This window comes from Nerophis ophidion, linkage group LG22, assembly GCF_033978795.1.
Source record: "Nerophis ophidion isolate RoL-2023_Sa linkage group LG22, RoL_Noph_v1.0, whole genome shotgun sequence".
Lineage (NCBI taxonomy): Eukaryota > Metazoa > Chordata > Actinopteri > Syngnathiformes > Syngnathidae > Nerophis > Nerophis ophidion.
The window spans coordinates 39,543,170-39,565,104 of NC_084632.1; the positions used below are offsets into that span (position 1 = coordinate 39,543,170).

At 38.4% G+C, this 21,935-nt stretch overlaps 2 protein-coding genes across 4 annotated transcripts in view; one reads left to right on the forward strand and one right to left on the reverse strand.

The window, feature by feature from the left end:
* LOC133540843 (complement factor H-like) overlaps positions 1–7,133 on the forward strand; it is a 78,631-nt gene extending 71,498 nt beyond the window's left edge. The window contains exons 21-22 of the mRNA XM_061883809.1: positions 5,433–5,612; positions 6,378–7,133. Of these exons, the coding sequence (XP_061739793.1) occupies positions 5,433–5,612; positions 6,378–6,571 (374 nt within the window). The 3' untranslated portion in view covers positions 6,572–7,133. The remainder of the gene's footprint in view (positions 1–5,432; positions 5,613–6,377) is intronic.
* Positions 7,134–14,838: 7,705 nt separating this feature from the next.
* aspm (assembly factor for spindle microtubules) overlaps positions 14,839–21,935 on the reverse strand; it is a 78,861-nt gene continuing 71,764 nt past the window's right edge. For all 3 annotated transcript variants that reach the window (XM_061883811.1, XM_061883812.1, XM_061883810.1), the window contains 5 exons: positions 21,671–21,863; positions 21,421–21,575; positions 17,032–17,208; positions 16,767–16,939; positions 14,839–15,009 (listed from right to left, as the gene is read on the reverse strand). In XM_061883811.1, the coding sequence (XP_061739795.1) occupies positions 14,907–15,009; positions 16,767–16,939; positions 17,032–17,208; positions 21,421–21,575; positions 21,671–21,863 (801 nt within the window). In that variant the 3' untranslated portion in view covers positions 14,839–14,906. The remainder of the gene's footprint in view (positions 15,010–16,766; positions 16,940–17,031; positions 17,209–21,420; positions 21,576–21,670; positions 21,864–21,935) is intronic.

A 21,935-nucleotide genomic window follows, 5' to 3' on the forward strand; every position in this document is an offset into this window, starting at 1 on the left:
ATAATAGTGAGAGTCCAGTCCATAGTGGATCCAACATAATAGTGAGAGTCTAGTCCATAGTGGATCAAACATAATAGTGAGAGTCTAGTCCATAGTGGATCCAACATAATAGTGAGAGTCCAGTCCATAGTGGATCCAACATAGTTCAGCACAGTAAATAAATGGTTGATCAGCTCTCAGTCTGAACTTACTGACTATCAGACTCACTAATAATAATGAGTCAAAAGAATGTTTGTGGGCAAAAGTCAAAACACGTTGTCCCAAAACCACGTTGAGAAAGATGGACAAACACTAAATTGCCTAACCAACCAAGTCCTGAATAGTTGGAATTACCCTCATATTACGTTTTTGTTTTTTCAACATTAATCTACCACTTACTGAACAATAATATAATAATAACACACTTCCAAAATAAGCAACTATTTTGGAAAATTCTACAAACGTTTTCGTGAACTTAGTATATTTGCCTATATTTATTTTATTTCCTCCACTGCTGAACTTTGATTAGTTGCGAGTGAGCTTATTTTGTTTGTATTATTGATCCCTGCAAATGATTACCAGGAAGGTAAAACAAACAAAACCCAACAGTCCTACGTAAGCAAGTCTTGACAGGAATATTTTCTATATATTGTGACGTGTTAGGACTACTTGAATGGTGTGCTTCTATTTGGCAGAATTGGATGGACAGGACAAAAAACTGAACAGTTGAGACATTGTTGTGGATTTCACGCGCCATTAAAAGGTGAGCTGGATGTATGGGTCGGATAGGTCATGTTCTCTCTTGTAAGACTAAAGCTACACACTAAAAACAAATGCTGGGTTATTTTAATAACCCAATTAATGAGTTAAATTTTCTAAGTTACGTTCGTGAAGAGCAATCAATTTTTTGTGTAAAAGGGTATTATTTTAACTCAATTTCTGGGTTTTCAAAACTATGACCCATTTTTGGGTTGTTTTTCAATAAAGTAACGCATTTTTAAGGCTTTTTTTTAATTAAAAAAAAATTCTTGAAGGGAATTGTATTAAGGGTAAATCTTAACATTATTTACAACCACACATAAAAATTTATGAGCATGCTGTACATGACAATACACGGCAATTCTTGTAAAAAAAAAAAAAATTTCACTCATATCTTGCTTTTGAGGAAATTTTAATGAAATAAAAGTAATTTTGATCAGTAGTTGGGATGGAGTACGACAAACCAACAGTAAAATTTGTAATTTTTCACGAACTATTGGGTCATGGTATGCTAAATTGTGCAACCCAATAGTTGGGTTTGGAATAACCCAACATTTTAATGGCATAACTCAACTTTTCTGTTGAATAAATTCAACCCAATAGTTGGGCTATGAATCACCCAGCAGTGAGTTAGCAAAACTCAACTTTTGTGTTTATAAATTCAACCCAATAGTTGGGTCATGAATCAACCAACATTGAGTTAGCGTAACTCAACTTTTGTGTTGTATTTTGGATTAAGAATCAAACAGCTTTGAGTTAGCGTAATTTGAGTGTTAAATAAATTCAACCCAATAGTTGGGTTATGAATCCACCAACAGTGAGTTAGCGTAACTCAACTTTTGTGTTAAATAAATTCAACCCAATAGTTGGGTTAAGATTCAACCAACAATGAGTTAGCGTAACTCAACTTTTGGGTTAAATAAATTCAACCCAATAGTTGGGTTAAGATTCAACCAACATTGAGTTAGCGTAACTCAACTTTTGAGCTAAATAAAGTCAAACCAAAAGTTAGGTTGTGAATCAACCGACATTGAGTTAGCGTAACGCAACTTTTGTGTTAAGATAACTCAACCCAATAGTTGGGTTATGAATCAACCAACATTGAGTTAGCATAACTCAACTTTTGTGTTGAATAAATTCAACCCAATAGTTGGGTTATGAATCAACCAACAGTGATTTAGCATAACTCAACATTTGTGTTAAATAAATTCAACCCATGGTTGAGTTATGAATCAACCAACATTGAGTTAGAGTACCTCAATGTTTGTGTTAAATAAATTCAACCCAAAAGTTTGGTTATGAATCCCCCAACATTGAGTTAGCAAAACTCAACTTTTGTGTTAAATAGATTCAACCCAGTAGTTGGGTTATGAATCACCCAGCAGTGAGATAGCAAAACTCAACTTTTGTGTTAAATAAATTCGACCCAATAGTTGGGTTACGACTCAACCAACATTGAGTTAGCATAACTCAACTTTTGTGTTAAATAAATTCAACCCAATAGTTGGGTTACGACTCAACCGACATTGAGTTAGCGTAACTCAACTTTTGTGTTTAATAAATTCAACGCAATGGTTGAGTTATGAATCAACCAAAATTGAGTTAGCAAAACTCAACTTTTGTGTTAAATAGGTTTAACCTAATAGTTGGGTTATGAATCACCCAACAGTGAGATAGCAAAACTCAATGTTTGTGTTAAATAAATTCAACCCAAAAGTTGGGTTATGAATCAACCAAAATTGAGTTAGCGTAACTCAACTTTTGTGTTAAATAATTCAGCCCAATAGTTCGGTTCTGAATCAACGAACATTGTGTTAACATAACTCGACTTTTGTGTTTAGTAAATTCAACCCAATGGTTGAGGTATGAATCAACCAACATTGAGTTAGCAAAACTCAACTTTTGTGTTAAATGAGTTAACGTAACTCAACTTTTGTGTTAAGATAACTCAACCCAATAGTTGGGTTATGAATCAACCAACATTGAGTTAGCATAACTCAACTTTTGTGTTGAATAAATTCAACCCAATAGTTGGGTTATGAATCAACCAACGTTGAGTTGAGTTAGCAAAACTCAACTTTTGTGTAAAATAAATTAAACCCAATAGTTGGGTTATGAATCAACCAACATTGATTTAGCATAACTCAACTTTTGTGTTGAATAAATTCAACCCAATAGTTGGGTTATGAATCAACGAACATTGAGTTAACATAACTCAACTTTTGTGTTAATTAAATTCAACCCAATAGTTGGGTTGTGAATCAACCAACATTGAGTTAGCTTAACTCAACTTTTGTGTTAAATAATTCAGCCCAATAGTTCGGTTCTGAATTAACGAACATTGTGTTAACATAACTCGACTTTTGTGTTTAGTAAATTCAACCCAATGGTTGAGGTATGAATCAACCAACATTGAGTTAGCAAAACTCAACTTTTGTGTTAAATGAGTTAACGTAACTCAACTTTTGTGTTTAGTAAATTCAACCCAATAGTTGGGTTATGAATCAACCAACATTGAGTTAGCATAACTCAACTTTTGTGTTGAATAAATTTAACCCAATAGTTGGGTTATGAATCAACGAACATTGAGTTAACATAACTCAACTTTTGTGTTAATTAAATTCAACCCAATAGTTGGGTTATGAATCAACCAACGTTGAGTTAGCAAAACTCAACTTTTGTGTAAAATAAATTAAACCCAATAGTTGGGTTATGAATCAACGAACATTGAGTTAACATAACTCAACTTTTGTGTTAATTAAATTCAACCCAATAGTTGGGTTATGAATTAACCAACATTGAGTTAGCGAAACTTAACTTTTGGGTTACATAAATTCAACCCAATAGTCGGGTTGTGAATCAACCAACATTGAGTTAGCTTAACTCAACTTTTGTGTTAAATAATTCAGCCCAATAGTTCGGTTCTGAATCAACCAACATTGTGTTAACATAACTCAACTTTTGTGTTTAGTAAATTCAACCCAATGGTTGAGGTATGATTCAACCAACATTGAGTTAGCAAAACTCAACTTTTGTGTTAAATGAGTTAACGTAACTCAACTTTTGTGTTTAGTAAATTCAACCCAATAGTTGGGTTATGAATCCAACAACATTGATTTAGCATAACTCAACTTTTGTGTTGAATAAATTCAACCCAATAGTTGGGTTATGAATCAACCAACATTGATTTAGCATAACTCGACTTTTGTGTTGAATAAATTCAACCCAATAGTTGGGTTATGAATCAATGAACATTGAGTTAACATAACTCAACTTTTGTGTTAATTAAATTTAACCCAATAGTTGGGTTATGAATTAACCAACATTGAGTTAGCGAAACTCAACTTTTGGGCTAAATAAATTCAACCCAATAGTTGGGTTATGAATCAACCAACAATGAATTAGCGTAACTTAACTTTTGGGTTAAATGATCCAATGCAAAAGTTGGGTTGAAAAGAATAACCCAAAATGTTGAGTTAAAATAACTCCAATTAGGGGCTCAATCTTTTCTGAACCAGCAGTTGGGTTTAAAATTGGGTTCGTGTTTCACCCAACATGTTTTAGTGTGTCGTCAGTCATTGAGAAACACTTTTTGTTTCAGTTGTGTTTCAGAGGAACGGAAAATGAACACAATAAGTCAAAGCTGTGTTCTATTATTATGGATGCATGCGCTGACCTTCATTAAATGTCAAGGTAAGACCCCCCCAAAAAAAATGTCTCATTTGCTTTGTGTTCCATTTCAATTTGACGAATAATTTGACTTTTCTTCCCCACACACAGAATGCACTCTTGAAGATTTTATCAAGGGTTCCATGTTTGACTCCAACTTCGACACAACAGGTTTGGAAGCCACTTACCAAAGTCAGCAGCAGGTGAGAGTGCCCTGTGCTGTTGGCCACAGCGGATTCTTCAAACTCATCTGCAATAATGGCCAGTGGCAGTTTCGTGGCACTAAATGCCAGCGTAAGTCAGCACCTGTGGTTCTACTCCCTCTTTCTGCCTCCATACTTGAAAAATGACAAAGTGCATGTTGTGTTATGTCATGAACACCAGGATTGATGTGTCAAATGTATCATTATGTGAGAAGACCAGGTAGCTATTTTCTCTTAAGCAAGGACATGAATATTACTGAGATGTGTAACTCAACAAATGGAGCCGAACATTTCAGTAGCAAGAAGTTATTTTGTTGGGTTTTTTTTCGCACTTTGACTAGTGTGTAGCTGAATTATTTAATTCGCACATGACATAAAAATGCAAATGACAGGACTACGTCCCTCAAGACATCACTTGCAAAATCCTGGAGGGACTATTATTGTACTGTTATTTTACGAGCAATATTATTGTGTCAATGCTCCCAAGCAGATGGTTTTCAACACCAAAACTCATCTATTTCTTCTTCTTCTTATTATTATTTTTATTATTACTACCATTATTATTCCTCTTATTATTATTATTTCTCTTATTATTATTATTACCCACAATCTGAACAGTTTTCATATGTTTGAGGGCTAACAAAACTGGACTTTGTTGCGTATTAAGTAGGCTCTTACTCCAGAGACCCAACTATGAGTGGAAAAGCTATTAAGAAGTCACTTTTCCATACCACCACCCCTTTAAAACTTTTTGAATGAACTATTTATAGTATGAATACCAGTCCTTAAAATGACCTTGTGAACTGTGTTTGGTTCTTTCAGCTCCTTCGGGATGTCAGCGTCCACCGCACCTTCCGGGCGGAGACACCAAGTATTCCACTAAACCCACGTACGGACACGACGAAAGGGTGGAATACATTTGCCAGCCTTATTACCAAATGGAGGGTGAGCCTTATAAAACCTGCAAAAATGGCCAATGGACTGGAGACATGAAATGCCTCAGTAAGTCTTGAATCCCATTTCTCAACATTTTTAGAATTGTATTTATTATATTTGTATAAAGGCAAAAACTCGGACATGGGAAGAGTTCGGGGAAGCCATGGAAAAAGACTTCCGGATGGCTTCGAAGCGATTCTGGACCATCATCTGCCGCCTCAGGAAGGGGAAGCAGTGCACTCTCAACACCGTGTATGGTGCGGATGGTGTTCTGCTGACTTCGACTGCGGATGTTGTGGATTGGTGGAAGGAATACTTCGAAGACCACCTCCATCCCACCAACACGTCTTCCTTTGAGGAAGCGGTGCCTGGGGAATCTGTGGTGGACTCTCCTATTTCTGGGGCTGAGGTCGCTGAGGTAGTTAAAAAGCTCCTCGGCGGCAAGGCCCCGGGGGTGGATGAGATCCGCCCGGAGTTCCTTAAGGCTCTGGATGCTGTGGGGCTGTCTTGGTTGACAAGACTCTGCAGCATCGCGTTGACATCGGGGGCGGTACCTCTGGATTGGCAGACCGGGGTGGTGGTTCCTCTCTTTAAGAAGGGGGACCGGAGGGTGTGTTTGAACATCAAATATGTTGTCTTTGTAGTGCATTCAATTGAATATGGGTTGAAAAGGATTTGCAAATCATTGTTTTCCGTTTATATTTACATCTAACACAATTTCCCAACTCATATGGAAACAAGGTTTGTTTATAATGAAGATATTAATATTGAGCACAGGCTACCATTTCACTCTCTGAGCATCAATTTGAATATATTTTTGTTTCCTTGCAGAGCCCTGCACCGTGGACCGGGAGCTCATGAACAGGCACGGCGTGACATTCCGATACAAGCGGGACGGCAATCTGTACTCGTCCCACAACGATATCATCGAGTTCTGGTGCGTGCGAGGGACGAGACACGATGGAGTGTTGGCCATGCGGCAGAAGTGCATCGATGGAATGATCGACCTGCCCACTTGCCACTAGCGTCTTCCACAGTCCGCTAAAAACAAAAAATTTCAAAATAATCCCACTTATTCTTCAGATCATTTCGCAACTTTCAACATTTGAGATAATTTTTCACGAAGCCGTTACGCTTTAAGGTGGACGTATTAACCTGCTGATGAATAAATCTACATTAAAAGGGAGATTTTTATGATTATTAGTAAACATTAGTAGGACTGGCAGACGAGTAAACACATTTGTCAAAAAATTAAAAAATATTATCGTTGAAGCAACATTCTTTTATAATTTTATACACTGCAAGCTGGTTGCATTAAGGCGAATTAAAACCAATTCAATTGATGTGTTTTGGTGTCCTTTTCTCAAAGGCTTTTTTTCATTTAGAACATATGTATATATACCTGTATATACATACATATATCGGGGCGGTATAGCTCGGTTGGTAGAGCGGCCGTGCCAGCAACTTGAGGGTTGCAGGTTCGATCCCCGCTTCCGCCATCCTAGTCACAGCCGTTGTGTCCTTGGGCAAGACACTTTACCCACCTGCTCCCAGTGCCACCCACACTGGTTTAAATGTAAAAATTGGATATTGGGTTTCACTATGCAAAGCGCTTTGAGTCACTAGAGAAAAAGTGCTATATAAATAAAATTCACTTCACTACATATATACATACATATATATACATATATACATACATCCATCCATCCATCCATCCATCCATCCATTTTCTACCGCTTATTCCCTTTCGGGGTCGCGGGGGGCGCTGGCGCCTATCTCAGCTACAATCGGGCGGAAGGCAGGGTACACCCTGGACAAGTCGCCACCTCATCGCAGGGCCAACACAGATAGACAGACAACATTCACACTCACATTCAAACACTAGGGCCAATTTAGTGTTGCCAATCAACCTATCCCCAGGTGCATGTCTTTGGAAGTGGGAGGAAGCCGGAGTACCCGGAGGGAACCCACGCATTCACGGGGAGAACATGCAAACTCCACACAGAAAGATCCCGAGCCTGGATTTGAACCCAGGACTGCAGGAACTTCGTATTGTGAGGCAGACGCACTAACCCCTCTGCCACCGTGAAGCCCCTATATACATACATATATATATATACATACATACATATATACATACATACGCATACATACATACGCATACATACATATATACATACATGTATATATATATATATATACGTATATATACATATTAGAGATGCGCGGTTTGCGGTCACAACCGCGGAGTTCGCGGATAAACCGCGGGTCGGGCGGGTGACATGACGAAAAAATAGATTTTAAAGAGATTCGGGCGGGTGGCGGTTGACCCAATTCGGAAATATATATTGTAATAATCCCAGGAATGCAGGCTCATAAAACTTCTTTGTTTGTCTTGTCTTTATTGCACAAGATGTAATACAACCACACAACAGCTCTCATGTCTCTAACGCTTTTCCCGGGACAACTCGAACTCTCCCTTCCCGTCGATAACGTCACTTCCCTATCTCTCCCGGAAGTCCCGCCCCCCAGCCAAAGTCATTGGCTAACACCCCGTAGCCAGCCGCTACATTATACATAGTTAAATGTTATGTTGAAGAGGTTCATTTAGCCTACTGACGTGTTTTTATAAATGGTTGATTTGTACAGACTAGTAGGTAAAGTGTTGTAGCTGACAACTCTTGATGGTACAATCCATATATCACGTCACAGACGTCACGCTAACATCACGTGACACCTCTGAAGAAGCAAGGTAGCCCAAACTTTTCAGCTACAACACTTTACCTTACTAGCCTCATATAAATCAACCATTTATAAATAGTTCAATGTTGTTACCCACATACGAAAAAGGAGCAGCACTCTTTGAAACAGTATGACGGCATACTTTTATTTTGAAGTGTCTCGTTTGGTCTGTCGACGGATGTAAGGAAGCTACTTCCGGGTATGGCCGACGAGATATTTGTTATTTGTTGGTATTTTCCTTGGTAAAATGTTTGATCCACATGCTGCGCATGTTATTATTTTTACGTTTGTAACGTGCTTTATTTATTACAGTTTTCACGTTGAATTTGAAGGCAATGGAAGCCTTCAAATAAATCAGTTCAAGAAAGCCATTGTGTCTGTGCTATTTGGAGGGAGTTACACTTTCTAACCTCACTAATGCCTTGCATCGTCTATATTAGATATATAAAAACGGGCGGGAGGCGGGCTGGTTTGGCTTTGATGAAATGTTGGTTCGGGTGGATGACCGCTTTAGTGATGCGGTTGCGGATGGTATAATTGCCTATCCGCGCATCTCTAATACATATATACATAAATATATATACATACATAAATATATATAAATACATCCAAATATAAACATACATATATATATACATACATATATATATACAAACATATATATATATACATATACACACACATACATATATATATATATATATATATATATAGATATACACACATATATATGTATGCATATATATACATATATATATAGAGATATACACACATATATATGTGTATATATATACATATATATACACATATAGATACATATATACATATATATACACATATATATATACATACATATATACACATATAGATACATATATACATATATATACACATATATATATACATACATATATACACATATAGATACATATATATACACATATATACATATAGATACATATATACATATATATACATATACACATATATATATATACATATAGATACATATGTACATATACAAATATGCATATATATACATACATATATACATATACGTTGAGCGAGAGGCAAGTCCAAAAGGGGGCGGGGCAGGCTCATAGATCTGTCAAACAAGCAGGAAGTCGGGGGCGACAAAAAAGTAAGTTTCTTACAAGTAGCATTATCACTGGAGGACGAGGAATAGGTCAACATGCTTCACTACACACTGTAGCTCACCGGTGTCACAATGTGAACAAACGCCATTGGTGGATCATCCACTGTAATGATACCAAGTACAAGAGTGTACGTAGTTGATACTACTATCACAAAATCTTTTGTTTTAAAAAAAATTATATTATGTTTATAAACTCAAGAAATATGTCCATGAACACATGAGGACTTTGAATATGACCAATGTATGATCCTGTAACGACTTGGCATCGCATCGATACCTAAACTTGTGGTATCATCCAAAACTAATGTAAAGTATCCAACAACAGAAGAATAAGTGATTATTATATTTTAACAGAAGTCTAGATGGAACATGTTTAAAGAGAAAGTAAGTAGATATTAACAGTAAGAGAACAAGTAGATTAGTAATTCATTTTCTACCGCTTGTCCTTAATAATCTTGACAAAATAATAGGTGTATAAATGACACAATATGTTACTGCATATGTCAGCAGACTAATTAGGAGCTTTTGTTTGTTTACTTACTAATAAAAGACAAGTTGTCTTGTTTGTTCACTATTTTATTTAAGGACTTAATTGCAATAATAAACATTTTTAATGTACCCTAAGATTTTTTGTTAAAAAAAATGCCATTTTTCGTGGTCCCCTCCATTTAGAAAAGTACCGAAATAATTTTGCCACCGGTACCAAAATATTGGTATCGAGACAACACTACTCTCAACACAACACAGTCTTTACTCTGATACCTCGCACCCGGGTCCCTTCGTTCCCGGATTTGTCAGCATTTCCACACAACCTTCAGCCTTGTAATGACATGGCCAGTAAAGCTCAACTTTACTGGAAATGATAGAAATGAGTTGGACTGGATGACATGTCACTCATTAACTTTGTGTTTGAGGAGCAGTGTTTTGTATTGATGACCTGCAACTAAAACCAACAACACGGAGCCCTCAGACCATTTCTGACGGTGGGTACTCGGTGTGTGTATCAGGTACCAAAAGTATTTCGGTACTTTCCTACATAAAGGGCATCACAAAAAAATTCATTTTTGGCTTTTTTTTAACAAAAAAAAATCTTAGGGTAGATTAAATATATGTTTGATTATTGCAGTCAAGTCCTTAAATAAAATAGTGTCTTTGTTTCCTACCAGTGAAATGTCAGTTTAGGCTGCTGGCCGGCTCCCCATCACCACTTCAAGATGGCGGCCGAATTCCTCGCGTCACAGCAGCCAATGTTGCGTCTACTGATAAGATGTCTACGGTTGCGTCCACTGCAGTTTGCGGCCTTATTCATGCTTTTTGTCAAGTGTTTTTTTTTTCTTTTTAAACAGGGTTGCATGAGGTACCTACACATAACGTTACGTTAGTCCAGGGGTCACCAACCTTTTTGAAACCAAGAGCTACTTCTTGGGTACTGATTAATGCGAAGGGATACCAGTTTGATACACATTTAAATAAATTGCCAGAAATAACCAATTTGCTCAATTTAACTTTAACTCTATGCTATTATTAATAATTAATGATATTTATCTTTGTGGAAACACTGATCATCTTAATGATTTCTAACAGTAAATATATATTTTTGATGACATGTTTTAAATAGGTTAAAATCCAATCTGCAGTTTGTTAGAATATATAAAAAATTGGACCAAGCCATATTTCTAACTAAGAGGAATTATTATTTCTTCTAGATTTTCCAGAAGAAACATTTGAAAATAAATTCAAAAGACTTTGAAATAAGATTTTAATTTGATTCTACCGCTTTTCTAGATTTGCCAGAATATTTTTGGGGAATTTTAATCATAGTAAGTTTGAAGGAATATTTCACAAATATTCTACGTCGAAAAAAAAGAAGCTAAAATAAATAATTAAATGAAAATGTATTTATTATTCTTTACGATAAAAAAAATAAATTTACTTGAACATTGATTTTAATTGTCAGGAAGGAAGAGGAAGGAATTTAAAAGGTAAAAAGGTATATGTGTTTAAAAATCCTAAAATTATTTTTAAGGTTGTATTTTTCTCTAAAATTGTCTTTCTGAAAGTTATAAGAAGCAAAGTAAAAAAAATGAATGAATTTATTTAAACAAGTGAAAACCAAGTCTTTCAAATATTTTCTTGGATTTTCAAATTCTATTTGAGTTTTGTTTCTCTTAAAATTAAAAATGTCGAGCAAAGCGAGACCAGCTTGCTAGTAAATAAATAACCTTTAAAAAATAGAGGCAGCTCACTGGTAAGTGCTGCTATTTGAGCTATTTTTAGAACAGGCCAGTAGGCGACTCATCTGGTCCTTACGGGCGGCCTGGTGCCCGCGGGCACCACGTTGGTGACCCCTGCATTAGTCAATGTATCACACACAGTAACGTGACGTTAGACGACGGTCAGCAGCACCGCGTATTTTACCGCGGTAAAAACAACTTTAACACTGTTACAAATATGCGCCACATTGTGAAACCCACACCAAACAAGAATGACAAACATTTTGGCAGCACATCCGCACCGTAACACGACATAAACACAACAGACCAACCACCTGGAACCCCTTGGAGCACTAACTCTTCCGGGACACTACAATATACAAACCCCCAACTCAATCCCGGCCAACTCAACCTCCTCATGCTCTCTCAGGGAGAGCATGTCCCAAATTCCAAGCTGCTGTTTTGAGGCATGTTAAAAAAAGTAATGCACTTTGTGACTTCAATAATAATTAAAGCAGCAAGCAGCGATGGACTGGACCGACTTTTGCTGGTGTTTCCTGCCTTTACCCAGACAACATATCTTTACCTAGACATGACCTACCTTCTCTGTATCCTGGGGTCGAACTGGTGCCTCCTTTTTTCACCCAGTCGACATATCTTTACCCCCACAGTAACTACCTTCTCTGCATTGTGTGGTCACACTGGTGCTTCCTGCTTTTAAGCGGCCATCTTGAGACGGCAGCAGGGCAGCAGTTCTTTGAAGGCTCCTAAAATCATAACCGGAGCAGTTAGAAAAACCCTTTCGTCAACTTTTAATCAGAAGGGTTCAATCTCTCTCCTGTGGTAGTTTGAAGCCGATACAACAAACGCGCTCAGAGGAGATAATGTTTGAAAAAAGGTTTACAAAACTTTTGTTTTGAAGGGGTAATTGCCAACTTCCTGTTGATTTTTGCTGAAGGATGTCAATGAATGAAATGTAGGTCGAAGTGGGACCTAAATAGAGGTTTTTGTTTCATGTCTCTACCACATTCCTACCGGAAGTTACAAGCAGTTTTGTCTGTTTTCTTCCCAAGAGCAGCTTTGTCTGTTTTTTTTCCTAGGGTCGCAATTTTGAGTTTTTTTTGTTTTTTTTGTTTTTTTTATTAGATCACAATGTTCACCAGTCCTGATTTGTGTGTCCAGTTTGGTGAGTTTTGAAGCATTTTAAGGGGGTCAAATAACAGCTCAAAGAGGCAAAAATTTAATTTTTTAGGAAACTTTTGTTTTGAAGGGGTTTTTGCCAACTTCCTGTTGATTTTTGCTGAAGGATGTGAGTGTATGAAATCTAGGTCTAAGTCAGACCTACATAGAGGTTTTTGTTTCATGTCTGTATGACATTTCTAACGGAAGTTACAAGCAGTTTTGTCTGTGTTTTTTCCTAGGGGGCGCTAGAGCGCAATTTTGAGTTTTGTTTTTTTAGGGTCCGCAGCACAAGGACCCTATTGAAACTGATGCGTTTTATTATTCTTTCTTTCTTTCTTCCGCACCTATGCGCTGTAATTTGACCCCCTTAACATACTTCAAAACTCACCAAATTAGACACAAACATCGGTCTGGCATGCCTTCCCAACTTATTAGGCAGCCAAACCAGAAAAATTAAAATTGCGCGCTAGCGCCCCCTAGGAAGGAAAGAAAAACAGACTGCTTGTAACTTCCGTTAGGAATGTCGTACAGACATGAAACAAAAACTGTCACGTAGGTCTAAGTTAGACCTACATTTCATAATTCCATCTTCTAGGGCAAAAATCAACAGGAAGTTGTAAAAAAAAAAACCTTCAAAACAAAAATTTTGCCTCTTTGAGCTGAAATTTGACCCCTTTAAAATGCTTCAAAACTCACCAAAATTGGCACACACATCAGGACTGGCAGAAATTGCGATCTAATGAAAAAAAAAAAACTCAAAATTGCGCTCTAGAGCAATTTTTGATCAAAACACAGCAAAAACTGCTTCGAGGAAGAAAACACAGACAAAACTGCTTGTAACTTCGGGTGGGAATGCCGGAAAGACATGAAACAAAAACTTGTATGTAAGTCTCACTTAAACCTACATTTTAATTGACATCCTTCAGCAAAAATCAACAGGATGTTAAAAATTACCCCTTCAAAATAAAAGTTTTGTAAACACCCGTCACCTTTTATCAAAAGTTATCTCCTCTGAGCGCGTTTGTCGTTTCGGCTTCAAACTCGCACAGGAGAGGGATTGAACCCTTCTGATTAAAAGCATAGAGTTTTGATTACTGCTCCGGTTTTGATTTTACGCGCCTTCAAAGAACCCCTGCGCAAAGTTACCTAAAAAATGTAATTTTTGCCTCTTTGAGCTGTAATTTGACCCATTTAAAATGCTTCAAAGTGCAAGTTAAAGCTCTACTATGCCAAACGAAAGCCATTTATCAACAACATCCAGAAACGCCGATCTGTAATTTGACCCCCTTAACATGCTTCAAAACTCACCAAATTTTACACACACATCAGGGCTGGCGAAAGTTGCCATCTAATAAAAAACCAAACCCTAAAAATCAAAATTGCGCTCTAGCGCCCCCTAGGAAAAAACTCAGACAAAACTGCTTGTAACTTCTGTTAGGAATGTCGTAGAGACATGAAACAAAAACCTCTATGTAGGTCTGCCCTAGACCAGGGCTTGAGTAGCGGCGGCAGCAGCCAAAGGCGGACCCGACCAACGCTGCTTGCAGCTGTAATTTTATTTGTTATTTTATTAGATGGCAAAATTCGCCAGTCCTGATGTGTGTGTTTAGGGGGTCAAATTACAGCTCAAAGAGACGGCGGAATAATAAAGAATAATAAAACCTTAGAAATACAATAGGGTCCTCTGTCCCTAAATATGGCAGCGCCATGTTGGCATTTTTTTCCATAACTTGAGTTGATTTATTTTGGAAAACCTTGTTACATTGTTTAAGGCGCCACAACAAAATTAGGCATAATAATGTGTTAATTCCACGATTGTATATATCGGCATCGGTTATTAAGAGCTGGAAAATATCGGCAAAAAAGCCATAATCGGACATCTCTACTAATTAAGAGCCGATATGTTACTAATTTGCATGTTAATAAGCAATTAATTCATGTTGAATATGCTCCCTATACTAAAGTGTTACCATTTTTTTTTTTAAGTAAACAAACCCTGTTGACGATAGAAATGAATTTAATATATACAAATAAAAGCAACGGCGACGTAATGATGTAAAAACTTTTTTACAAGGAGATGAACAGCGTGTTAGCCACCATCTGAATGGCCATGAGAGGATCCACTATGTCTTTAATCGCATCCTTCCTGAGAACCCAGTCTGGTGCAAACCTGGGGAAAAAAAAAAAAAAAAAGAACAAGTGTAAGTACCTGCAAACACATATCTTACATAAAACAGTCAGGGTCTGGTTTGAATAAGGGTTTGCTTGTGCTAAAACACTGGCAGACTTGATAGCACACGCAAAGATGGTCTACTAAACGTCCGAGTCTGATTCCGAGCTAATGTCGCTATATCTTGCTGTTGTAACCGCCATGTTGTTTGTGTGACGTCGCAGGGAAATGGATAGTGGTTTCGAAAATAGCGAAAATAAGGCACTTTAAAGCTTTATTTAGGGATATTCCGGGACCGGTAAAATTTTGAAAAAAAATTAAAAAAATATAACAAGCCACCGGGAACTGATTTTTATTGTTTTTAACCCTTTTGAAATTGTGATAATGTTCCCCTTTAATAACTGTTTAAAAAATACACTTTTGGTCAATTGACTTAGTTGTGATTTCCTTCTCTGCATGAAAGTTTAAAAATAGCATATATGAATGCAGTATGAAGAAGAATGTTTTAAAGAATGTTTTAATGTAGACACAGAATCATCATACTTTTTTTTTTTTTCCCCAAGATGGCGCTGCTGTAGTGGCTGCTGTAGGCAGGAGCTCTGTGCTCTTGTGTCATCCTTTTGTGTTTCCCTCTTGTTTTCATGTCTTATTATATTTTTTTGCCTTTTGGTCCGGGACCCTTTGGGACTGTGTGACAAGGGGTGGCACTTTCGTGACCTCTGTGGTGCTTTTTTTGTGGACTTCTGGATCTGCCTCCCGGGAGCCTTTTGGCCATGGAGACCAGCTGCTGGGTCTCTGCCACACTGGAGTCGGTTTGGAGGGACTGGAGGAGATGCGGATGAGGGGACAGGACTGCGGAGCTGGCACTGAGCGCTGGGACGGAGAGGCTTCGTGGTGTCTTGGCTGGGTGAGCAGGTGTCGGACACCTCAGTCTCCTTGGACGTATCCTCGCTCATCCATGCGGACTGGACACTAGCCAGGAGTGTAGTTGGCTGTCTTGGTTGCTTTGTTGGGTCTGCTCCTGTCTCTGGCCATGCTCCCTGCACCCCAGCGGACGATGGCTTGGAACACCGCAGAGGCCACCACAGTGGATATGTTTCTTTTACTTTTTATTCATAGCTGTATGTAGAAGTGTCTGCTTGTATCTGCTGCTTTAATGTCTTTAATGTCCTCTGTGTTCTTTGATGTTTGATGTTTCCCTCTTACACACATGGAAGAGGGATGTGTACCATGGTTATGAGTTGTTTTTTTATTTTTATTTATTTATTTGTTTTTTTCCCTTGGCCTCAGTCTGCACCTCCTCTCCAGGGCCCAGGCAAAGACCGATTTTTTAAATTTTATTTCAATCTTCTATTTTTTTCTCCCCCCCCTCCCCCCTTTGTTTACCTGTATGTCATCTTTTTTGTAAGGGGCGCTGGAAGCCGGCAGACCCGTCAGCGATCCTCTTCTGTCTCCCTGTAATGTTTGTCTAAACTGGAATGGGATTGTGCTGAAAATTTTAATTTTCCTGAAGGAACTCTCCTGACGGAATAAATAAAGTACTATCTAATCTAATCTAATCTACTGCTGTGATTTTATGCATCAATTTGTCATTCAAGGCTAAGGCAAAATATGGAGATATATATAATGTATTTTGAGATGGCCTAAAAATAGAGATATTAATAAAAGGCCATATCGCCCAGCCCGAACACACAGTACATGTAATTTTACAGATTGGATTTTAGTAAACCAGGCCTCTCAGACTTTACAATACTTACTTTGGCACGGGGCGGGATTTACGTGGCGTCTGTTGGACGTAGAAACTTCCGTTGATTGATGCATTCATCTTCTGTTTCGTAACACTTCTTTCGGCATCCACCTTGTGCTTGTGGACGGTGAGGCGATAAATGCCTCTCAAGCGATCCATCATCTTTGGATTATTCATGACCTCCTGGGGTGAAAAAAAAGAGTGACCGATGTAAGTCCGACGTAATAATTACAAATAATGTTTTGGTTTTTTTTTATAAAAAAAGGAAAACAAACCCCGACATGTTTTTTGTCTTGCAGGAGCAGAAGCAACAGGAAGCTGGCCTTGGTGAAGATGCTGCCACCTTTGTCCGCCACTTTGTCTCCCGCTTTCCCTCTGTAGCGCAGCAGCAGGTCCCCCAGCGTGTCCACCGAGTTGTCCACCGAATACACCGCTTCAATGGTTTTGTGGTACTATTGAAGGCACAGGAAGGAGGCAAGACGTAATGAAACCACACCTAATATCAGGGGAGTCATGCTTGGTCAACAGCCATACAGGTCACACTGAGGGTGGCCATATAAACAACTTTAACACTGTTAACAAATATGTGAACTTGCACCAAACAAGAATGACAAACACATTTCGGGAGAACATCCGCACCGTAAAACAACAGAATAAATACCCAGAACCCCTTGCAGTACTAACTTTTCCGGGACGCTACAATATACACCCCCCGCCTCCTCAACCTCCTCATGCTCTCTCAGGGAGAGCATGTCCCAAATTCCAAGCTGCTGTTTTGAGGCATGTTAAAAAAAAATAATGCACTTTGGGACTTAAATAATAAATATGGCAGTGCCATGTTGGCATTTTTTTTTCATAACTTGAGTTGATTTATTTTGAAAAACCTTGTTACATTGTTTAATGCATCCAGCGGGGCATCACAACAAAATTAGGCATAATAATGTGTTCATTCCACGACTGTATATATTGGTTGATATCGGAATCGGTAAGTGAGCGTTGGACAATATCGGACTATCGGCAAAAAAAGCCATTATCGGACATCTCTAATTGCCACTCTCGGTCTGATCTTTAAGACAAATATAAATTAGCAAATACCATGGATAAAACCACATAGCTAAGTTAGTAAATCATATATCATAAAAACATTTAAAAAACAATTTACAAACACAAGCTATGGGATGACATAAGAGGAAACATGACCCCGGAAGTAAATGCGTCATCCCATAGCTTGTGTTTGTAAATTGTTTTTTAAATTTTTTTCATAAAATAGCGTTAACAAAACATCTGTATTTTTCTAATATAGCGTTAACAAAACGTCCGTATTAATCATGACCCCGGACTTAAATGGGGTGGGAAGGTTTTTGTAGGGGGGAAGAAATTTGGCGTGACAGCCACCCTCAGTGTGACCTGTATGGCTGTTGACCAAGTATGCCTTGCATTCACTTGTGTGTGTGTGTGAAAATCCGTAGATATTATGTGATTAGGAGGGCACCCAAAGGCAGTGCCTTTAAGGTTTATTTGGCACTCTGTACTTCTCCCCTACGTAGGTGTACCACTCTGTACAACGGCGTTTTAAAAAGTTATACATTTTACTTTTTGAAACCGATACCGATAATTTCCAATATTGCGTTTTAAAGCATTTATCGGCCGATAATATCAGACATCTTGTCCAGGGTGTACCCCGCCTTCCGCCCGATTGTAGCTGAGATAGGCGCCAGCGCCCCCCGCCACCCCGAAAGGGAATAAGCGGTAGAAAATGGATGGATGGATCAGTATTCACCATTGGTGGATCAATACTTAACATCCACTGTAATGATACCAAGTCGATACTACTATGATTACATCGATATTTTTTAGCTTCACAAAATGTTCTTACTTTTTTTTTTTTATGTTTATAAACTCAGGAAATATGTCCCTGGAGACATGAGGACTTTGAATATGACCAACGTATGATCCTGTAATTACTTGGTATCGGATTGAAACCCAAATTCGTGGTATCATCCAAAACTAATGTAAAGTATCAAACAGCAGAAGAATAAGCGATTATTACATTTTAACAGAAGTGTAGATAGAACATGCTAAAAGAGAAAGTAAGCAGATATTAACAGTAAATGAAGAAGTAGATTCATAATTAATTTTCTACCGCTTGTCCTTTATAATATATACAAAATAATAGGTAGATAAATGACACAATATGTTACTGCATATGTCAGCAGACTGATTAGGAGTATTTGTTTGTTTACTTACTAATAAAAGACAAGTTGTCTTGTATGTTCACTATTTTATTTAAGGACAAACTTGCAATAAGAAACATTTTTTTACTGCACCCGAAGATTTTTTGTTAAAGGGGAGCATTATCACCAGACCTATGTAAGCATCAATATATACCTTGATGTTGCAGAAAAAAGACCATATATTTTTTCCAACCGATTTCCGAACTCTAAATGGGTGAATTTTGGCGAATTAAACGCCTTTCTGTTTGTCACTCATGTGGTAATGACGTCGCCGAGGTAACACACGCGCCATTTTCATTTTCAACACATTGCAAACACCGCGTCTCAGCTCTGTTATTTTCCATTTTTTCGACTATTTTTTGGAACTTTGGAGACATCATGCCTCGTGGGTGTGTTGTCGGAGGGTGTAACAACACTAACAGGGAGGGATTCAAGTTGCACCACTGGCCCGAAGATGCAAAAGTGTCTGCCGCCAGACCCCCATTGAATGTGCCAGAGTGTCTCCACATTTTACCGGTGATGACAGACATGGCACAGAGATGTATGGATAACCTGCAGATGCATTTGCAACGATAAAGTCAACGAAATTACAAAAGGTGAGTTTTGTTGATGTTGACTTATGTGCTAATCAGACATATTTGGTCGCAGCGTGACTGCCAGCTAATCGATGCTAACATGCTATGCTAATTGATGCTAACATGCTATTTACTGGCGGTGCTAAAGCAGACATGACACAGAGATGTATGGATAACCTGCAGATGCATTTGCAACTATAAAGTCAACTAAATCACAAAGGTGAGTTTTGTTGATGTTGACTGCCAGCTAATCGATGCTAACATGCTATTTACTGGCGGTGCTAAAGCAGACATGGCACAGATATGTATGGATAACCTGCAGATGCATTTGCAACTATAAAGTCAACGAAATTACAAAGGTGAGTTTTGTTGATGTTGACTTATGTGCTAATCAGACATATTTGGTCGCGGCGTGACTGCCAGCTAATCGATGCTAACAGGCTATTTACTGGCGGTGCTAAAGCAGACATGGCACAGAGATGTATGGATAACCTGCAGATGCATTTGCAACAATAAAGTCAACAAAATTACAAAGGTGAGTTTTGTTGATGTTGACTTATGTGCTAATCAGACAAATTTGGTCGCGGCGTGATTGCCAGCTAATCGATGCTAACATGCTACGCTAATTGATGCTAACGTACTATTTACTGGAGGTCCTAAAGCAGACATGGCACAGATATGTATGAATAACCTGCAGATGCATTTGCAACTGTAAAGTCAACTAAATCACAAAGGTGAGTTTTGTTGATGTTGACTGCCAGCTAATCGATGCTAACATGCTATTTACTGGCGGTGCTAAAGCAGACATGGCACAGATATGTATGGATAACCTGCAGATGCATTTGCAACTATAAAGTCAACGAAATTACAAAGGTGAGTTTTGTTGATGTTGACTTATGTGCTAATCAGACATATTTGGTCGCGGCGTGACTGCCAGCTAATCGATGCTAGCATGCTATTTACTGGCGGTGCTAAAGCAGACATGGCACAGAGATGTATGGATAACCTGCAGATGCATTTGCAACTATAAAGTCAACTAAATCACAAAGGTGAGTCTTGTTGATGTTGACTGCCAGCTAATCGATGCTAACATGCTACGCTAATCAACGCTAACATGCTATTTACCGGCGGTGCTAAAGCAGACATGGCACAGAGATGTATGGATAACCTGCAGATGCATTTGCAACTATATTACGTTTCCTTCCACCCACATTTAATGCGAAACAAACACTTACCAATCGACAAATTTATTGATGCGAAAGTCCTGATCGATTGGTCCGCACATTTTTACCGGCGATGCTAACGCAGCTATTCGGCCATGCTATGGCTATGAATAGCATCAAAAGCTATTCGCTCAATAGCTTCAGTTTCTTCTTCAATACTTTCATACTCCGACCATCTGTTTCAATACATGCGCAATCTGTTGAATCACTTAAGTCGCTGAAATCCGAGTCTGAATCCGAGCTAATGTCGCTATATCTTGCTGTGGTATTCGCCGTTGTTTGTTTACGTTGGCAGCACTGTGTGACGTCACAGGGAAATGGATAGTCGCATCGCAAATAGCGAAAATCAAGCACTTTAAAGCTTTTTTTAGGGATATTCGGGGACCAGTAAAATTTTGAAAAAAACTTTGAAAAATACAACAAACCACTGGGAACTGATTTTTGTTGTTTTTAACCCTTTTGAAATTGTGATAATGTTCCCCTTTAAAATAAAGCCAATAATGACATTTTTGGTGGTCCCCTTTATTTAGAAAAAAGTACCAAAAAGTAAGGAAATACTTTTCGGTACCGGTACCAAAATATTGGTTACGGGTCTGGAACACTTCAAATGAGGCGCTCTGTGGGCGACATACCTTAGCGAGGTTGAGTAGGATCTGGATGGAGAAGCTGATGACATCCATGCAGGACACGCTCCTGTTGCAGCTTCGTATGAGCGTGAAGATGACACAGGTGGCGCCACGGTCTACCAGCTGCTCACAGCACACAGGTGACAACCTGGTCGTGGCCTCTGTGCATTTACACACCGACACAAAACAGTCTTTTCGTTCGATTTTTTTTGGAACGGCACCATAGAAGTAGACATGAAAAGTCCTGGAACTTTACCTAGGTTTTCCAGTGCCTTGAGGATGTGGGAGAAGTGTTTGTATCGAAGGATACAGTCCAAGGCGGAGAAGGTCTTGTTGCACAATTTGTCCTCTTCTCGGGCACTAAGTGAGACTTTACGCAAGTTCTGCCTCAACTTGATTATTTTGTCATTGTCATTTAAGCGGCGGGAGCAGTGTCCTCTCCAAAGAGCCTAGAGTGAGGAAAAAAAAACACTTCAAAATGTTGATAAGCAAGACTTGAGTACGCATAAACCCCCACAGCA